The sequence below is a fragment of the Peromyscus eremicus genome, chromosome 19 (assembly GCF_949786415.1).
Source record: "Peromyscus eremicus chromosome 19, PerEre_H2_v1, whole genome shotgun sequence".
Lineage (NCBI taxonomy): Eukaryota > Metazoa > Chordata > Mammalia > Rodentia > Cricetidae > Peromyscus > Peromyscus eremicus.
The window spans coordinates 23,954,896-23,971,196 of NC_081435.1; the positions used below are offsets into that span (position 1 = coordinate 23,954,896).

The following is a 16,301-nucleotide window of genomic DNA, read 5'->3' on the forward strand; positions in this document are numbered from 1 at the left end:
AAGTTGAAGTGGGGCAAGGGAGGGTTCAGAGGCCTGAGCATGTGCTGAGGATCAACTCCAGGCCTCACACATGCACGGTAATACTCTGTCTCCATTGAGCTACTGTTATCCCAGCCAGTACAACAGTCTGAACTATGTGAAGGAACTTTCTTTCTTCCCCAGCTGCTGTCCTGTCTTCTAGAGCCTGCCCTGCATGCCCTCCAAGTGCTCTTTTCATCCCCATCACCCCCTCCCCAGGCCGGGAACTCGTTCAGTTTGGACAGCCATGAACAGGCTTGTGTCCTGGCATGAGTCCTGGTTTCTGTTCTTTCCGAGTTCTCCTTTGCCCCCAGAGACAAGAGTGTCTCCTTTGCCTCTCCCTCCCAAATCCTTGCTCCTTCTTGCTTGGAACCTATTTCCAAAGCTGCTGCTTGCTCTCTTTCCCTAGCCTCCCTAGGAATGGACCCTCTAGCTTCCCTTTTGAGTGGTCTTGGAGAGCCAAGCAGAAAGGACTAGGTACAGTCATGGAGGGTATCTCAGCAGAGTGGCAGAGGGTGCTGGAAGCCTGGGGCAGGAGAAGCAACTGAGTCATCCACTCAAGCCAACCCTGACTCATAGGGAAGTGACTTCAGAACACTTTCCTAACTACCTGGATGTTGGGCTCCCTTCCCCTCCCAGCCTTCTCTGGCTGACAGCCATTCACCTGCCCCCTCTTATAATCTGTTCTTTCATCCATAACATCGGAGAGAACAGGATTTAGGAGAAGAACAAGGTCACCTATTTGCTGAGAGCAAGACTTTAGAGTTGTTGGACATTTATGTTAACTCAGAGCTTGGCAAACCATTTATGGTGTTGCTCTCTGGTCTTCAGCTACCTTTTCTTGGTTGTAAAGGGAACAGGAGAAGATCCAAGGTTCTTGAGTGCTAAAGTTATGATTCTCAAAGATAGAACCAGGCATGGTGACACGTGCCTGTAATCCAGCTCTTGGGAGGTGGAGGCAGGAGGATCACTGTGAGTTTGTGACTGGCCTGGACTACATAGTAAACCCTGTCTCAAAAATTAAAGTATTGGGGGACTGGAGAGGTGGCTCAGTGGCTAAGAGCACCTGTTGCTCTTGTAGAGGACCTGGGTTCCGTTTCCAGCACCCACATCCAGGTACGTGGGTGGTGGGAATTGAACCCAGGTCCTCTGGAAGAGATTCCAGTGCTCTTACTGAGCCACCTCTCCCATCCCCAAACACTGTTTTTGAAAAGTGACAGTATTAGGTTACTGCAGTGAAGAGGGAACCCCTGTAGACCAAGAACAGACTCTTTCTTGAGCTCCACATCCTCAAGTAGCTGTGCTTCCTCACCACCTGCTACTTGGCTCGCATCAAAGGCCTCCTATTAGCCCTTGGTTTTTGAGACAGGGCTTCTCTCTGCAAACCAGGCTGGCCTTGAACTCACAGAGATCCGCCTGCCTCTGCCTCCCGAGTGCTGGGATTAAAGGTGTGCACCACCGATGCCCTGCTAGTCCATGTTCTTTAGCCTGCTTCATCTCCCTCAGTTCAAAGCCCGAGACTATCCCCAGTGCCCCAGAGAGCGGCTCCTGTGTCAGACCTGCCTCTGCTCTTTCCTAGCAATTCCTGGTTGACTTAGTGGGACTGACTGAGTCAAACCCAAATTGTGAGACCAAAGCAAACTTACACAAATAATCAAACCAGTTTGAGTACCTTCTGAACCAGTTAGGACTCCAACACCTGCCCTGTCATGGATGTTCACGTTGTCCCTAAATGATGCGTTACACGCTGCTGCTGTGGTTTGGTTTGAGATTGGGTGTGGAGTTCAGGTTGGTCTGGGACTCCTGGTAATCCCACTACCTCAGTCTCCTGAGTGCCGAGATCACAGGTGTGTGCCACCATGCCCAGTGATGTTATTTTTCCTCCAAGTTTCTGAAATTTCAAAGATGTCCTTAATAAGCCTCACCTATTATTTAAAAAATAATCCCTAACAAAACCACAGTAATTATAAAGCTATGATTTAACCATGGTAGTTTTTTCTATAGTTCACATCTCAGTGTTAAGTGTCCTATCAATGATTTAATTTGAAGAGCGGGGGCAGGGGGCAGGCAGGAGAGTTCAGTGTGACGGAGATGGAGAGAACCACCACCTACAGGCTGTCTTCTGATTTCCTCATATGCTGTGGCATGCACCTCTAAAAAATGTAAATAAAAATGTGGTAAAATTGAAAAACAAAACCTAGGTGGGGGCAAATTTGGCACAATACATGTACCTGCCCCCTTTGTGTCGCCAGCTACTTGTGATGCCAAGAAAGAAGGGCAAGAATGGTCACTTGAAGTAGGGGGGGAGGGACCCGACTTTAATCTCAGCACTCGGAGGCAGAGGCAGGAGGATCATTGTGTCTAAGGCCAGCCTAGTCTACAGAGTGAGTTCCAGGACAGGCGGGGCTATGTAGAGATCCTGTCTCAAAAAAACAAAAACAAAAAACAAACAAACAAACAAAAAACAGCAGGGCTGGAGGGATGGCTCAGAGTTTAAGAGCACTGGCTGCTCTTCCAGAGGTCTTGAGTTCGATTCCCAGCAACCACATGGTAGCTCACAACTATAATAGGATCTGATGCCCTCTTCTGGTGTGCAGGTATATATGCAGACAGAACATTCACACATAAAATATAAGTAAAATTTAAAAAACAAAAAATAAAAACAGCAACTACAGCCAGGTGGTGGTGGTGCACGGCCTTTAATCCCAGCACTCTGGAGGCAAAGGAAGGCGGATCTCTGAGTTCGAGGCCAGCATGGTCTACAAAGTGAGTTCCAGGACAGGCTCCAAAGCTACACAGAGAAACCTTGTCTCGAAAAAACAAAACAAAATCCCAGCAACTACAATAAAAATTACTTGAGACTGAAGAGTTTGTGGCACTCGAGGGTAGGTTAGCAAGACCTTCTTTGCTTCAAAAGGGGTGTGGTGGGTGGGAGATAACAATGTAGCTCAGTGGTAGAGTACACGCTTAGCCTATAGGTCAGTGTTCAATCCCAGAACTGGGATTAACTAATACAAGACTGTAGCATGAATAAAAGAGTTCTTATTAATAAAATCAGCCAGTTATTGGGGTGAAATGCTGGATGGTCAGAGAGACAGAACAAGCCACTAGATACAAAGGCTAGAAAATGGTGGCACTCACACCTTTAATCCTAGCACTCCAGAGGTAGAAATCCCTCTGGATCTCTGTGAGTTCAAGGCCACATTGGAAACAGCCAGGCATGGTGACACATGCCTCTGATCCCAGAAATCAAGCCTTTAATCCTAGGGAGTGGTGGTAGAAAGCAGAAAGGTATATAAGGCGTGAGGACCAGAAACTAGAAGCATTTGGCTATTTAAGTGTTCAGGCTTCTAGCAGCACAGTTCAGCTGAGAGCCATTGGGATGATAAGACAGAGGCTTCCAGTCTGAGGAAACAAGATCAGCTGAGAAGTTGGCCAGGTGAGGTTAGCTGTGGCTTGTTCTGTCTCTGACCCCAGATAAGTTTATTAGGGTGCACAATATTTTGGGGAACACAATACCACCACACAAGACCAAGGACAAACACTACTATTTGAAAAATCCTGTTTATTCTTCCATGAAGACCCTGGACAAATCGCTTCCTATCCCGAGAGACCGGATCCTTATGTAACCATGGCTGGCATTAAACAGTGTAGGATGACCTTGATCTTCCTGCCTCCATTTCCCAAGTGTTAGAATTTTAAGTGTGCCTCACCAAGGGCTGGCTGAGGATGCTGGAGAACTTCTAGGAGTCCCCTTCTGGAAGGTCATGGGACCCCTTTATTCATACTCAACTGTGTTGGGGGATAAGCTGGCTAGCCAGTCAAAATGTGTGTTGTGGGAAGGAAGAAGTGCTAATAGGTACTTACAGACACAACTCAGGCAGGCGGTCACCTTGGAAAGCATGCCAGAGGTTGGGCAGGGCATGCCCACTTAACCTGACTTGCCCCAACAACTTTCTTTTTTTCTTAATGCAAGAATGGCCTGCATTTCATGGCTTTGGAAACAAATAGACCTGAGTCCTAGATTGCCAAGTAATAGCTTGGACAGATAGAAACATCTGTCTCTGTGGGTTTTTTCTTTTAAAGGATTATATAATTTAACAAATGTCAGTGACCATAGTTATTTTACAGGTGACAGTTCGAATCTAGATTTTAGAGGGCAGAAACTGTGCAGAGGTGGAGTGAGCCTCCTGAGTTCTTCATACACTCGAACCCTCCTCCATTTGGTCGACTGCCCTATTCCTCCAGATCTCCCCCACAGGGTTTCTCAGTGTACCTACCCTTGGCTGTCCTCGAACTCACAGAGATCCGCCTGCCTCTGCCTCCTGAGCGCTGGGGTTAAAGGTGTGCATCACCACTGCCCAGTGTTTTCTCTAGATTTTAAGGACAAAGCAAGCTGTCCCAGACATCTGCTGATGCTGGGTCAGAAATGGGCCTTTTTAGATGAAGCAAGTTCCATCCGCAGTAGTGTAGCACCACCTTGTGGTCACCAGCAGAAAGTCACTCTGGACACTTGCATGGGGTGGAGGTTGGAAGCCAAGGAACCTTGATAGCAAGTCTCATCAAAGGCCCAGTCAGTTCCAGGTACAGCACTATGCACTTCACAGACCTTCATGAAATTCTTCGTCTGTAAGACAGGGTCTTTGCAGGTAAGAAGGCTGGCCTGGAAAACCCACCATGCTCCTGCCTCCAGAGTGCTCATGTTACAGGTGTAACATCACGTGTTGCCCAGGTCCAGGGGTCAAACCTAGTCTTCCCATATACTGGACAAACACTGCACTGAACTACAACCCCCAGTCCTTTGTTTTGAGACAGGATTTCATTAGTTTGTCCAGGCTGACTGCAGGGATTACAGGCAATTACTAATACCAAGCTGGTTCCTAGTTGAGCCCTGGTAAGGCTAAGCCTGCCATGTTTGGGATTCCTGGAGCTGGCTCTACCCTCCAGGGTAGTTCATGAGCTAGGATGTACACTTATTAGAACACCTTGGCTGTCTGCACGCACCTCTAGTTCTCATTCGGCCTCACGTCACCTGGGGGCATCCAAACAGTTGCAAGACAAGAAAGGGTCCTGTCTCACAAGCTCTAACGCCATGTTGCCATACCCCCTGGCCAGTCAGCTCCTCCATCCCTTGAGGTACAGTCCCATCAGGGTGGGACTTCGGCAGATGCAAATTCCAACTGGCACTCACTCAAGTTGGCTGCAGGGAGGACGCTGGCACGAGTCTTAAATTCCACCTTGGCATTCAGCCCTCCTCAGTCTAGTGGGCCTGGCTGGGAGTGTTGTGGTGTGGGAATGGAGCCGGAGAACAAAAGATGGTAAGCGCCGTGGCCCTGACAGGAGAGTGCGCAGCTTACACATCCTGCACTTCCAACAGCCTGACTTTAATTAAGAACACACCGAGGCATGCTGTAGGAGAAACGCCACCTTTGCTGTGCTGCATCACACGCCTGCCTCTTTGCAGAGGAAGACTGGTTTAATCCGAGTACCTTCTGGGCTGCACAAGAAAAGCACTGGGAAGGCCTGATGGGTAAGAAAAAGCACAGCTGCTGTTGGTCAGTGTTCTCTAAACTGAAATAGCAAGACACACACAAGCCGTTTCTCAACAGGGCTAAAGTGCTCAAAGAACCTCTAGGTTTCTAAACCTTTAAGGAGAAAAAAGAAATGTTAATTATTGAGTCAAGATCTGACCTAGAACTCAGAGATCACCTGCTGGGATTAAATATATGTGCCAGCCACCACACCATACCACATTTACTTTTTTCTAGACAGGGTTTCTCTGTGTAACAGCCCTGGCTGTCCTGGAACTCGATTTGTAGACCAGGCTGGCCTCAAACTCAGAGATCCACTGCCTCTGTCTCTCCAGTGCTGGGAATAAAGGCGTGTACCACCACCACCTGGCTCCAGATTCACTCTTAACGCTGCCTTGGAACCTTGCTCTTCTAGTCCGAAACAAGGGGTAAGGCCAGAAAAAGGGAAGTGCCAGGCTAGTTTCTGCTCTAATATGAGGATTTTGCCTGCCTGCATCTATGTGCACCTGTGTGCGCTGGGTGCCAGCGGAGGTCAGAAGGCACTGGATCCCCTAAGACTGGAGTTCCAGCCGTGTGAGCCACCACGTGGGTGCTGGTAACTGAACCCACGCACTTGCATACAGCTAGTGCCCTGTCCCTCCCATTTTCCAAGACAGGGTTTCCCTGTGTAGCCCTGGCTCTGCCTCCCGTGCTGGGATTCGAGGCACGCCACACTCTGCCTGGCTTGCAGTCAGTCCCCTCAACGGCTGAGCCAACTGTGCAGCCCCCTGGACTAGTTATTCTTTCATTTATTTTTTGAGACAGAATCTTGCTATGAAGCCAAGACTAGCCTCAAACTTGCGACCTTCCCACCTCTGCTTGAGTTTATGCACCACCACACTGGACTATGAGCACTTTTATAGGACTCAAAGGCAAGTGGACATAGGATTAACTTAGGAATTGAGACTGGGATGAAATTTTGATTTCATCCCCGAAAAGCTGCTAATGAAACCCTTCTTACCTGTTAGAAAGTGGCACCACTTGTCCCTATGGAGTATAGGTAGGTTTGAAATATCTTAAACAAAAATCCAAAGCCAAACACATGCAAATTCCCTTCCGGCATACCCCTGGGTCGTAACCTCAGCTATCCTACACAGACAGATACAGTGGGATACTCTAAGGCAGAACATTCATTAGAACGGCTAATCTGACAAACAGGAGGAGTCAGTCTCTGTAGTTCAGGCTTCTCTAGGAACATTCCTAAAAAATCTCAAGCACACAAAATATATTCTTAAATATGGTTTAATACTCTTCTCCATTTCTGTACATCACAACACCGAGATTCTGCTCTTAGGGTCTCTCTGCAGAGGCTAGGGAGTGCAGGGCTACGGTTTTACCCTCACTTATGTGTGTTTGTATGCGTAAGTGGAACACATATCGGTATATATTGATACACACATCAATATATAATGCAATATATATCACCAAGGAGAACACATTGATTAAAGAAATACAAAAATTTGGCATCATTTCCAAACTTAAATAGTAAAAATAAAAACTACAAAAGGAGCTGCATACCCTAAATGTATCATGTGAAACAACAAGCATATTCAAAAATGTAAATTTACATCCAATTTCTCTGGTCTTGTCATATCACATTAGACCCATTTACAATGGCAAAACCCTAAGGTACTGCTGGGAAGAGTGTGTTTGCTCCTGGGTGTTCTGCAAACGAACAGCAGAGCCCAAAGCAAAAGCCTGTTCTGGTGAAGCCTCCCATGTTGGTGAACACCAAAGACTCGACTCTTCTCCCCGGGGGTTGAGACATCAGGTTACACGACAGACAGTCATTTGGACCTCAGAGTACAGTGTGAGAATCAGCTTTACATTGCAGACATACTCCCTCCATTCAAGTGAAACAGGATTATTGGAACGATAGGCAGGTCTGTAACCTGGGAACAAGGAGCTGGTTCAGACCAATAAAGCTACAAGTGACTGAGTCAAGTCAGTGAAGAACAGCAGTCAGGCACTAAAGTGTTAAAAGTACCCAATTTGATACCCAATGTACCCCACCACCCTGGTGAGTGTGGGTGATACCAATCGACTTCAAAAACCTTTGGTCCTAAAAGTCCACTTGGTACACTTCCCCATTGCTACCACTGGGCACATCCTACACTCCGTTTGCTGTTGCACCTTGAGCACACCATGACCTTGTACTTCAACTGGGTTCAAATCCAACGTACAGCCCAGCTGTGAAGCATAAGCTTCAGGTTTCGGCCGACTTTTGGATCTAACATGGTTTAATCCATGGCGCCAGAAGCCGTGTCCCATCCCCCCCCACCCCTGCCCTCCCCACCCTCCTCCCACACTTTCTCATCTGAGAGGGGCTTCTAAGTCCCACTTTTGAAAAAGATGCTCCAGCCCCACCAGGGGTTTGAGAAACATGCACAGTCATACATGTCTTGTCTGTCGTTCCTGTGAAAAATCTTGCAGTTCATTTGAAAGAAAAAAAAAAAATCAAAACATTCACATAATCTCATGCCATCCAACACAAGGAAACACGACCACCTCCCTTCATCAAGAATAGATCCAAGCAAAATCACCTTTGAATTTTTTTTTGGTTCCACTAAAATTGCATGTTTTATTTCTCCCAATCCCAGCAATAGCACAGAAGCCCCATCGTGTCCATCCCCAACTGGTTTCTAGTAGGCTGAGATCACAGGAGCTTCATTAACGTCAGTGACACCAAGGGCCCCCAAATGCTTGGCACAGATGTGCCTCCAAATAGATGGAAGTCAGGAGTGCACTGCCCCAGTGTATCAGCACTCAGTCTGACTTTGCATCAACCTGCACCTTTGAAACAGTCTGGGAGTGGGAAGTGAGGGAGTGAGGCCGAAATGGCCTCCTGTCAGCTCACCCTTTCAACATTAAACAGAGACCAAGAGAGAAACAGTTCCAATATTTCACCACATATATTTCTGCTTGTGCAGTCTAGTCTGAGAATGCCATGTAAATGGGTCACTGCGAAATGCAGCAATCGAGTTATTCTCCGATCAAAATAAGAACAAACCAGTATGATCTCACTTCTACTAACTTTTGAAGGTTTACAGCAGTTAAAGTATTTTTGCTTCTATGTATGAAGGTTAAAAAAATCATTTTTTTCATAAAATACAAGAGCAACCAATTTTACCATCAAGTAAAAGTAAAAAGTGGGATTCTTTTTTCAATTAGTCCGGAGTGGCATTTAGGAACTTAGTCGTAGGCTGCTACGCTGACACCATGACAAACCAAAGTGTAGGGTTGGGTCTGCTTTTGTTTCGCTTTGCTTTTCAGTATCCAATGCTCACGGATTAAGTTCTGGAAAAGTTCCAATTGTAAGGCAGGGATCTGTTTGGACTCCACCACGGGTGTGCTCCTTGGGTTGAATGCTGGAGGGTGAGGCACATGTTGCCGGACCCATGTCGACTACCTAGTAGTCATCAAGGTCAAAAAATTCATCGTCTCCTCCTTGGTATTCCATTCCCTGGAAATCTACTCGGTACCGCAAGATACCTGGAGAAGCAAAGCAGAGTGAGTAACCTGGGTTCTTGAAGCAGGAAGGGATTGTTCTTCCAAGAGAAGCCCATCCTCTTCCAGAATTACAAAATGGTACTATCAGCTGCAGGCATGTGACTCAGAAATAAAAACCTCAGTACTCAGGAGGTCAAGGCACAAGCATTGCCCAGCTGGAGGCCAATTTGGGCGTACAGTGGGTCCTAGGCCAGCCCCCCACTCCAAAAACCACAATGGGGGGGGGAAGGAGAGATGGGGTAGAGAATGAAAATAGTGTCTGTGCTAGGCCTGATGACCCTTCCATTTCTGGAACCCACATGATGGAAAGAGAATAGACTCCTAGTTATCCTCTGACACAAAACTATACTCCCTCAAACAAAACACAGGCCCAGCAAGATGGTTCTGCAGGTAAAGGCACTTGCTGCACAACCAGACTCCCATGGTAGAAGGAACCAACCCCTGCAAGCTGTCTGATCGCCATATGCATTATGTATACAGCATGCGTGAAGAGGGCACCAGATCTCATTACGGATGGTTGTGAGCCACCATGTGGTTGCTGGGAATTGAACTCAGGACCTCTGGGAGAGCAGTCAGTGCTCTTAACCTCTGAGCCATCTCTCCAGCCCCGCCATGGCACTCTTGTGCCGACATAGAAACACACAAAACAACAAAATCTCAGAGATTAAATATGACTAAAATACATTATGTATATGCATTACAAAAAAAAAAAAAAAAAAAGTATCGTTGTGGTGGCACATGCCTTAGTTCCATTAGTCCCAGCACTCAGGAAACAGAGGCAGGTGGATCTGAGTCCAAGGCCAGCCCAGACTACAAAGTAAGTTCCAGCACAGCCAGAGCTACACAGAGAAACCCCGTCTTGAAAAACTGAAACAAACAAACAACACACACATATCTACACAAAGAACCCCCTCAGGAGATCATTATTACACATAAATACATGCTAATAAAAACCATGAAAGATAAGCAAAGTGGTTCAAACTAAGGAATGTGCTGCCACTTGCTGCTGTCCACACCTCTTCCAAGTCGAGCGAGCATATGCCAGCCTGAAGTAACTTCTTTCAGGCCCTGGTAAGAAACCCTGTTTGGAGTTGGCTACTCACCTCCAATTCCACCAAATCCTTTCACAAACTGTGATCCTTCTTGTGACTTATCTGTGACAATTTCTAGTGTAGCTCCAAATTTTTTATAGTTGTTAGCAAACCATTCCAAGAGGGGCATGCTCTCAATCAGTTCATGTTCCTGTCCAGTCTATAGGGCAGTCACGACACAGAAACACTGGGATTAGAATACAAACCTGTAGCCTGACCCTCTCAATGCCCCTGCCCGTCATTACTCATCCTCCTAACCATTTTGAGTACTAGAAATGTATGATCCTAAATATATCCTGGTTCTTGGGTAGATAAACTGATTATTTCAGTATCTGCCCTCAAGCTGTAGCCTCAGCAACAAAACGTCAAACCATACTTAGTTGTCAACTTATGATTCCTATTGTTGATTCCACAAAGTAGGTTGTTGTAGTTTCTCTTCATTCAACAGCCCAGAAGAGACAGAGCAACTCAAAAAAAAAAAAAAAAAGAGTACACCACATGTGTGCCTGGTGCCCATGAACTGGAGTAAGAAACAGTTGTGAGCTGCCATGATGATGATGATGATGATGATGATGATGATGATGATGTCACCGTGAGATGTCCTCTGGAAGGACAAGTGCTCTCAGCCCCACTTTTGAAAAGACAGCATTCAGTGTTGCACATATTTGGCCTATACATGCCATAAGGAGACAAACTCCTGGAGTCAGTCCTCAGGCAGCATGTGCCTTCTCCTCACCGGCCCTTCAGAACTGAAGGCAGCTACCATTACAACTGTCTTGTTTAGGAAGGCAGTGTTCATTATAAATCATGAGATGCATTAAACCGAGCTAAGTACAAAGGAAAAGCTGATAAAATGCTAATAAAGCAACATTGGTCTCACAGGGCCAGATAATGCAAATCTATGTTATTTCAAGGATAATAATGTTTTCCTGCTTTCCCAACTTTTTTTTTTATTTTTTATTTTTGGAGATAGGGTCCTATTATGTAGTTCTAGCTGGCCTTGAACCCACAAGTGCCTGCTTCAGCCTCCTAAGTGCTGGGATTAAAGGCGTGTAACCCGCGCCCCCCCCCCCCCCACTTCCTTGACTACTTTAGAAGTTTATACAACCATGATCTCCTCCTCCCTGGAATCAGATCAGTGTGTGGCAGTTAGAGGAGAATAGGACTTTGTTTCCCAAGGCTGATACTCTATGTTACCAGTGCTCTAAATGCTTTTTGTATGTTATCATTAAATAAAAAATAACATACCTCTTTGTCTGTGAAGTGAGATTTATCCTTCTCTTGTTCTGGAGTTAAATAGAGAATTTTCTCCTCTGTAGTATTAAAAGTTAAAAAAGAAAAAAAAGTGTTAATCTGGCCATCACAATACTAATAGATATAAATAATAAGAGGAGATTGGATAAGAAAAGGACTCCTAGACTAACTCTAGCAAGCTGTCCCAAGAACAGCATATGCCCCTGGTACCCTGCTCCTATAAGGAAACATTCCTTGGCAAATTTAACTGGTAACAGACATCAACTAGCTGGGGGCGGGGTGGGGGGCAGGGACACATAACCCTAGACCCTATGCAGTTTTATATTCCCGTCTAACTATGCCTGAAACCAAGGCTTCCTGAACACAGGAAATGTAATAGACAGCAACAATATTTTCTTCTTTTTTACCTTCTGTGCCTTGGCAATGAAGAACGTATCTCATTATATCCAGATTTTCATAGACTATTAGAATTTCTACAGCTCCCATTTCCAAAGCCTTTAGTGTATCTTCAACTCCAAAACAGTACTTGCCTGTGTCCTGGCTAATTTCATCAAAGTATCGCCCTGTGGATTAGGGATATAACAATAAAATATATGGTGGTTCTTGATAACCATGAACTTAATCAACTATGGATTAAACATTCAGAAAAGTAAGCACAGCATGCCAAGGTGTACTATGGAGCTAGTCCTGTGATGGTTATATTTGAATACACACAGACCTTTACTTGTCATCGTAACCTAAATGATAGCATACCATTATTTACATAATATTTACAATGTGCTAGGTATTACAAGTAATCAAGAGATAATTTAAAGTACACGGGAGGGTGTACATAGGTTATATGCAAATACTACACAATTTCTCTAAGGGTCTTGCACAGCTGTGGATTTTATAACTCACAAGATTATGAAATCAGTCCACTATTCCTGATCATTATAAAGAGAATCCTACTTTCAGGCCCATGCTTGACAGATACTCCACCAGAGCCTGTTCCCAGTGCCTAGCTGCAGGCCCACGTGGCTGAGGAGACCAAGGGTTCCTGGCCCATCTCTGTTGAGCTCCTAGGTCATCCTTTTAAGGTTGGTGCTGTACTTTAAGAGGCTAACAGAGCAGTGTAAAGGACTCCATAAGATCCAGGGAAAGACTGGAAGCCTCCCCTTTGGATCCTGTCTAGAGTTACAGCTGGGGGAAGAAAAAAAGATTCCATGCAGGTTTTTGTTTTCTGCAGCCCAGGCTGACTTCCCGTTTGTTATATAGTTAAGGATGACCTTGAACTTCTGATCTTCCTGCCTCTAGCATCCAGAGTGCTGGGATTACAGGCTCCCCACCAGTATATCATACTGGTGCTGTGGACAGCCCCGAGGGGCCTTGTGAATGCTATTCCAGCACTCTATCTACTGAACCACTTCCCCACTGGCCCCACCCTCACCCCAGGGTCTCCCCGAAAGATCAAGCTGGCTGCAACTTGCGGCAATACCACTCCCTCAGCTTCCTGAGTGCTGCGATTACACAGGCACGTGCCACCTACGGCCAGCTGATACCTCCTTTCCCTCAGTGAAAATGTTTAGTTTTCCATTCTTTTACTCTCTCTTACTTTAGTTTTGTTTGAGACAGTCTCATATAACCCAGGCTGGCCTAAAAGCTTTTGTGGCCAAGGATGACCTTGAACTCCTGACATAACTTCAGCCACCCTAGTGTGGGGGATTACTAGTATACTATACTATTACTAGTATGACTACTACCCCTAGCCTTTCTTTATACCTTTTCAGTGTCTTACTTCAGACATACACCAAAAACATTTCACAGAACAAGCAAAATAGTAGCATTTCAGTGATACCTATTAATTTCTTCTCTTGGATGAACTTCACGTTGGAGAGAACTTCAGTAGATAATTCAATGGCTTGGTTGAATCCATTTTCACCACCATAGGATATATCAACTAATTTTAAAACTTTTGATTGCAACCTCTGGCACAAATAGAAACAAAAACATTAGGATCTCAAATACCTTTACTAAAATCCCACTCTCTTTCTCTTAAAAAACAAAGACAAAATGTTACTGGATCCCCCAGGAGCTGGAGTTATAGGTATTTGTGAGCCATCTAATAATGTGGGTGCTGGGACCAAATTTAGGTCCTCTGCATAAGCTGTGCGCACCTTTAACCACTGAGCCATCTCTCCGCCCAGAGATTTTTTTAACCTAGGGAATTTATGGCTAGGAATGCAAACACATGCATAATATGCTGAGGATGAATGTATCCCATACTAGACTCCCGAAATGGCAGTTCCTTATCTCTTACCTGATCAAACATGTCAGATTGACTTAGTTCAGTTTTAAAGTCAGCTGATCCAGCTAAAACCAGACCAGCCACATTCACTTTGTCTCCAGAAATAAACAGCTGCACAGCAGTCTCTGCTACTTTCCGAACATAGTTATGTCGCTTTTCCATTCTTAAACGGGCAAAACGCAAGGCTGATTGACCTCCTCTGCCTTCGACAGAAAAGTGGTGGGGAAGACAGGGGTAACTACTGAAGAGTACAACATGCCATGAAGTCAAAACAAAACAACCAGTCAAGCTAAACACAGAAACCCACCACCTCCGTTAACTGTTTAGCACAAACTGATGCTTAATGAGTACTGTTAGAGGTAAGTAAAAGAGCTCGAGCAGCCCTCCTATATACCGTGTTTCTTTGGGAGATCCACAGTGAATTTGTGCAGGACTTCTCTGGTGTTTCCTTGGAGCGTGCCAAAAAGAGCACCACTGCCGTCTATGACAATAAAACCAAACTTGCTGTCATCCGAAAGCAGTGCTGTAAGAGCCTAAAAAACAAACACAACAAACCCTGCATGATCAACTCCAGGGCTCTGCCAGGGCGGGGACACATGCACAGTGACACACCGACTTTACCCCACTCAACATGGTATGCCACTATGGAGGGAATGGAGTCATTTAGAGACCTCAGCTATAAACATGTAGAATGGTGTTTTCCACTCTGCAGGGAAGAAAGGGAATATTTACTGTTTACAGTTAGTTCTGGAAATAAGACAGTGACGGTACACACTGAACCGCACAACTGAAAGCAGCTAAGGTGATGTATCTGGATTTTACCACAGTAAAACCAAGGAGAAACAAAATACCTCAAAATCTCAACTTGGGCAGGCAAGATGGCTCAGCAAGTAAAGGTGCCTGGTGACTATACCTGGTCCCCAAAACCAATGTGGAAGGGACAGAATCAACCAAGTTGTCCTGACCTCCACAAGCCACAGTGTCTGTCCCCTTTTGCCTTCCCCCAATGCACACAACACAAACTTAAGGTGGACACAGTGGCATTCTATAACTCCAGCACCAGAGAGGCAGACACAGGAGGATTTTAAGTTCAAAGCCAACCTGAGCTGCATAGTGAGAGACCATCTCCAAACCAGCTACCAACCAATCAAACAAATGTCAGTAGGAAATTGTAGTCTCTTTATTTTCCTTTTCATCATTTTATTTATAGACGGTATATAAATTGTAACGTCCAAATTAAAGATGAATTTCAAAATTTGGTTCCTGGTTTTCTAGAGTAGTTCTCTGAAGTGCATGCACCCAGGGAGTCTCCTGCACTCTGAGCTAGTCACTCCCAGCCAACCTAACTTCTGTTAACTATCAATGACCCCAGCATTACTAGACAGCACTACCACAGCAAAAGACTTTTGTAAATCAATTCTATAGTAACAAGTAAAGGAAAACAGACACGTCTGAAAAGACTTTAGTTTTGGAATGTTTCTCTCAATTTTAAAGAGTACCCACCTCCAACAGGGTTTCTCTATGTAGCCCAGGCTACAAACTCAGAGTGCCTCTGCCTCCTGAGTGCTGCTGGGATTAGAGATTTTTGCTTTTTAAATGTGCATTGATGTTTTGCATGTATGTCTATGTGAGGGTGTCAGATCCCCTGGAACAGGAATTAACAGATAGGTGTGAGCTGCCATGTGGGTATTCTGGAAGAGCAGTCAGTGCTATTAACTGATGAGCCATCTCTCCAGCCCCGGGATTAGAGTTTTATAGGAGAACTACTGAGTTACATACTATTTCTGTATCTCTGCCTCTCCTGAGAGGTATGTAAGTAGCCCTGGGGCCCACAGAGACATATTTTCTGTGATGGACTGAGACTTATATAGATAGCCTTGAACATCATTAATTGCCAGATTCTGATCTCTTTAGAACTGAGAAATCATTTATTCTATTTTAATTAAAGAATAAGAAACCTTCTTTATAAAAAGGTCTAGAATGCAAGCTACTCAATTAGCGATCTATCTTTAGACAAATGAAACTTAGTAGTAAGTTTGGTGTGGTGACATGCCTATAATGCCAGCACTTGGGAAGCAGAGGCATTGAGCACTGAGTCCAAATTGTAGCCTAGCCAGACAGCAAGACCCTGTCTTAAAACAAGAAAATCGGGTGTGGTGGGATTCCCTTGCAATCCCAAGCACTCAGGTAGTCAGAAGGATCAGAAGTTCAAGGTCATCCTTGGTTATATAACAATTTTAAGAACAGCCTGTCTCAACAAAATAAACTCCAATAGGGGCTGAGAAAGTGGCTTGGTAGGTGCTTGCTATGCATGAGGACCCAAGTTTGGATCCATGTAAAAAACTAGGTATGGGGGAATGCTGGGTGCTTGGGGTATTAGAATCTTCACCCTTAGCTCTACTAGTCATTTGAATCATTGGAAGAAAAGTAAAAGTCAATTATGCTAATATAATAACTGAGCTAAAAAGCCAGACAATACAACTACTGGGTCCTTTTTAAATCAGAAATCTCCAAAGTCTGCTTTCATCAAAGTTGATATAAGCAAATCCGTCAGCCAGAATGGCTGACAGT

The 16,301-nt window shown here is 45.1% G+C and overlaps 1 protein-coding gene and 1 non-coding gene across 6 annotated transcripts in view; one reads left to right on the top strand and one right to left on the bottom strand.

Annotated features, from left to right (window-relative positions):
* Positions 1-8,481: 8,481 nt before the first annotated feature.
* Etf1 (eukaryotic translation termination factor 1) overlaps positions 8,482-16,301 on the bottom strand; it is a 31,325-nt gene continuing 23,505 nt past the window's right edge. For all 5 annotated transcript variants that reach the window (XM_059245985.1, XM_059245989.1, XM_059245987.1 and 2 more), the window contains 7 exons: positions 14,125-14,263; positions 13,743-13,933; positions 13,281-13,410; positions 11,851-12,006; positions 11,438-11,502; positions 10,202-10,349; positions 8,482-9,080 (listed from right to left, as the gene is read on the bottom strand). In XM_059245985.1, the coding sequence (XP_059101968.1) occupies positions 8,998-9,080; positions 10,202-10,349; positions 11,438-11,502; positions 11,851-12,006; positions 13,281-13,410; positions 13,743-13,933; positions 14,125-14,263 (912 nt within the window). In that variant the 3' untranslated portion in view covers positions 8,482-8,997. The remainder of the gene's footprint in view (positions 9,081-10,201; positions 10,350-11,437; positions 11,503-11,850; positions 12,007-13,280; positions 13,411-13,742; positions 13,934-14,124; positions 14,264-16,301) is intronic.
* Positions 12,510-12,627, top strand: LOC131896222 (small nucleolar RNA SNORA26). Its single transcript, XR_009375388.1, has one exon. It is a non-coding gene; the product is annotated as a small nucleolar RNA SNORA26 (small nucleolar RNA).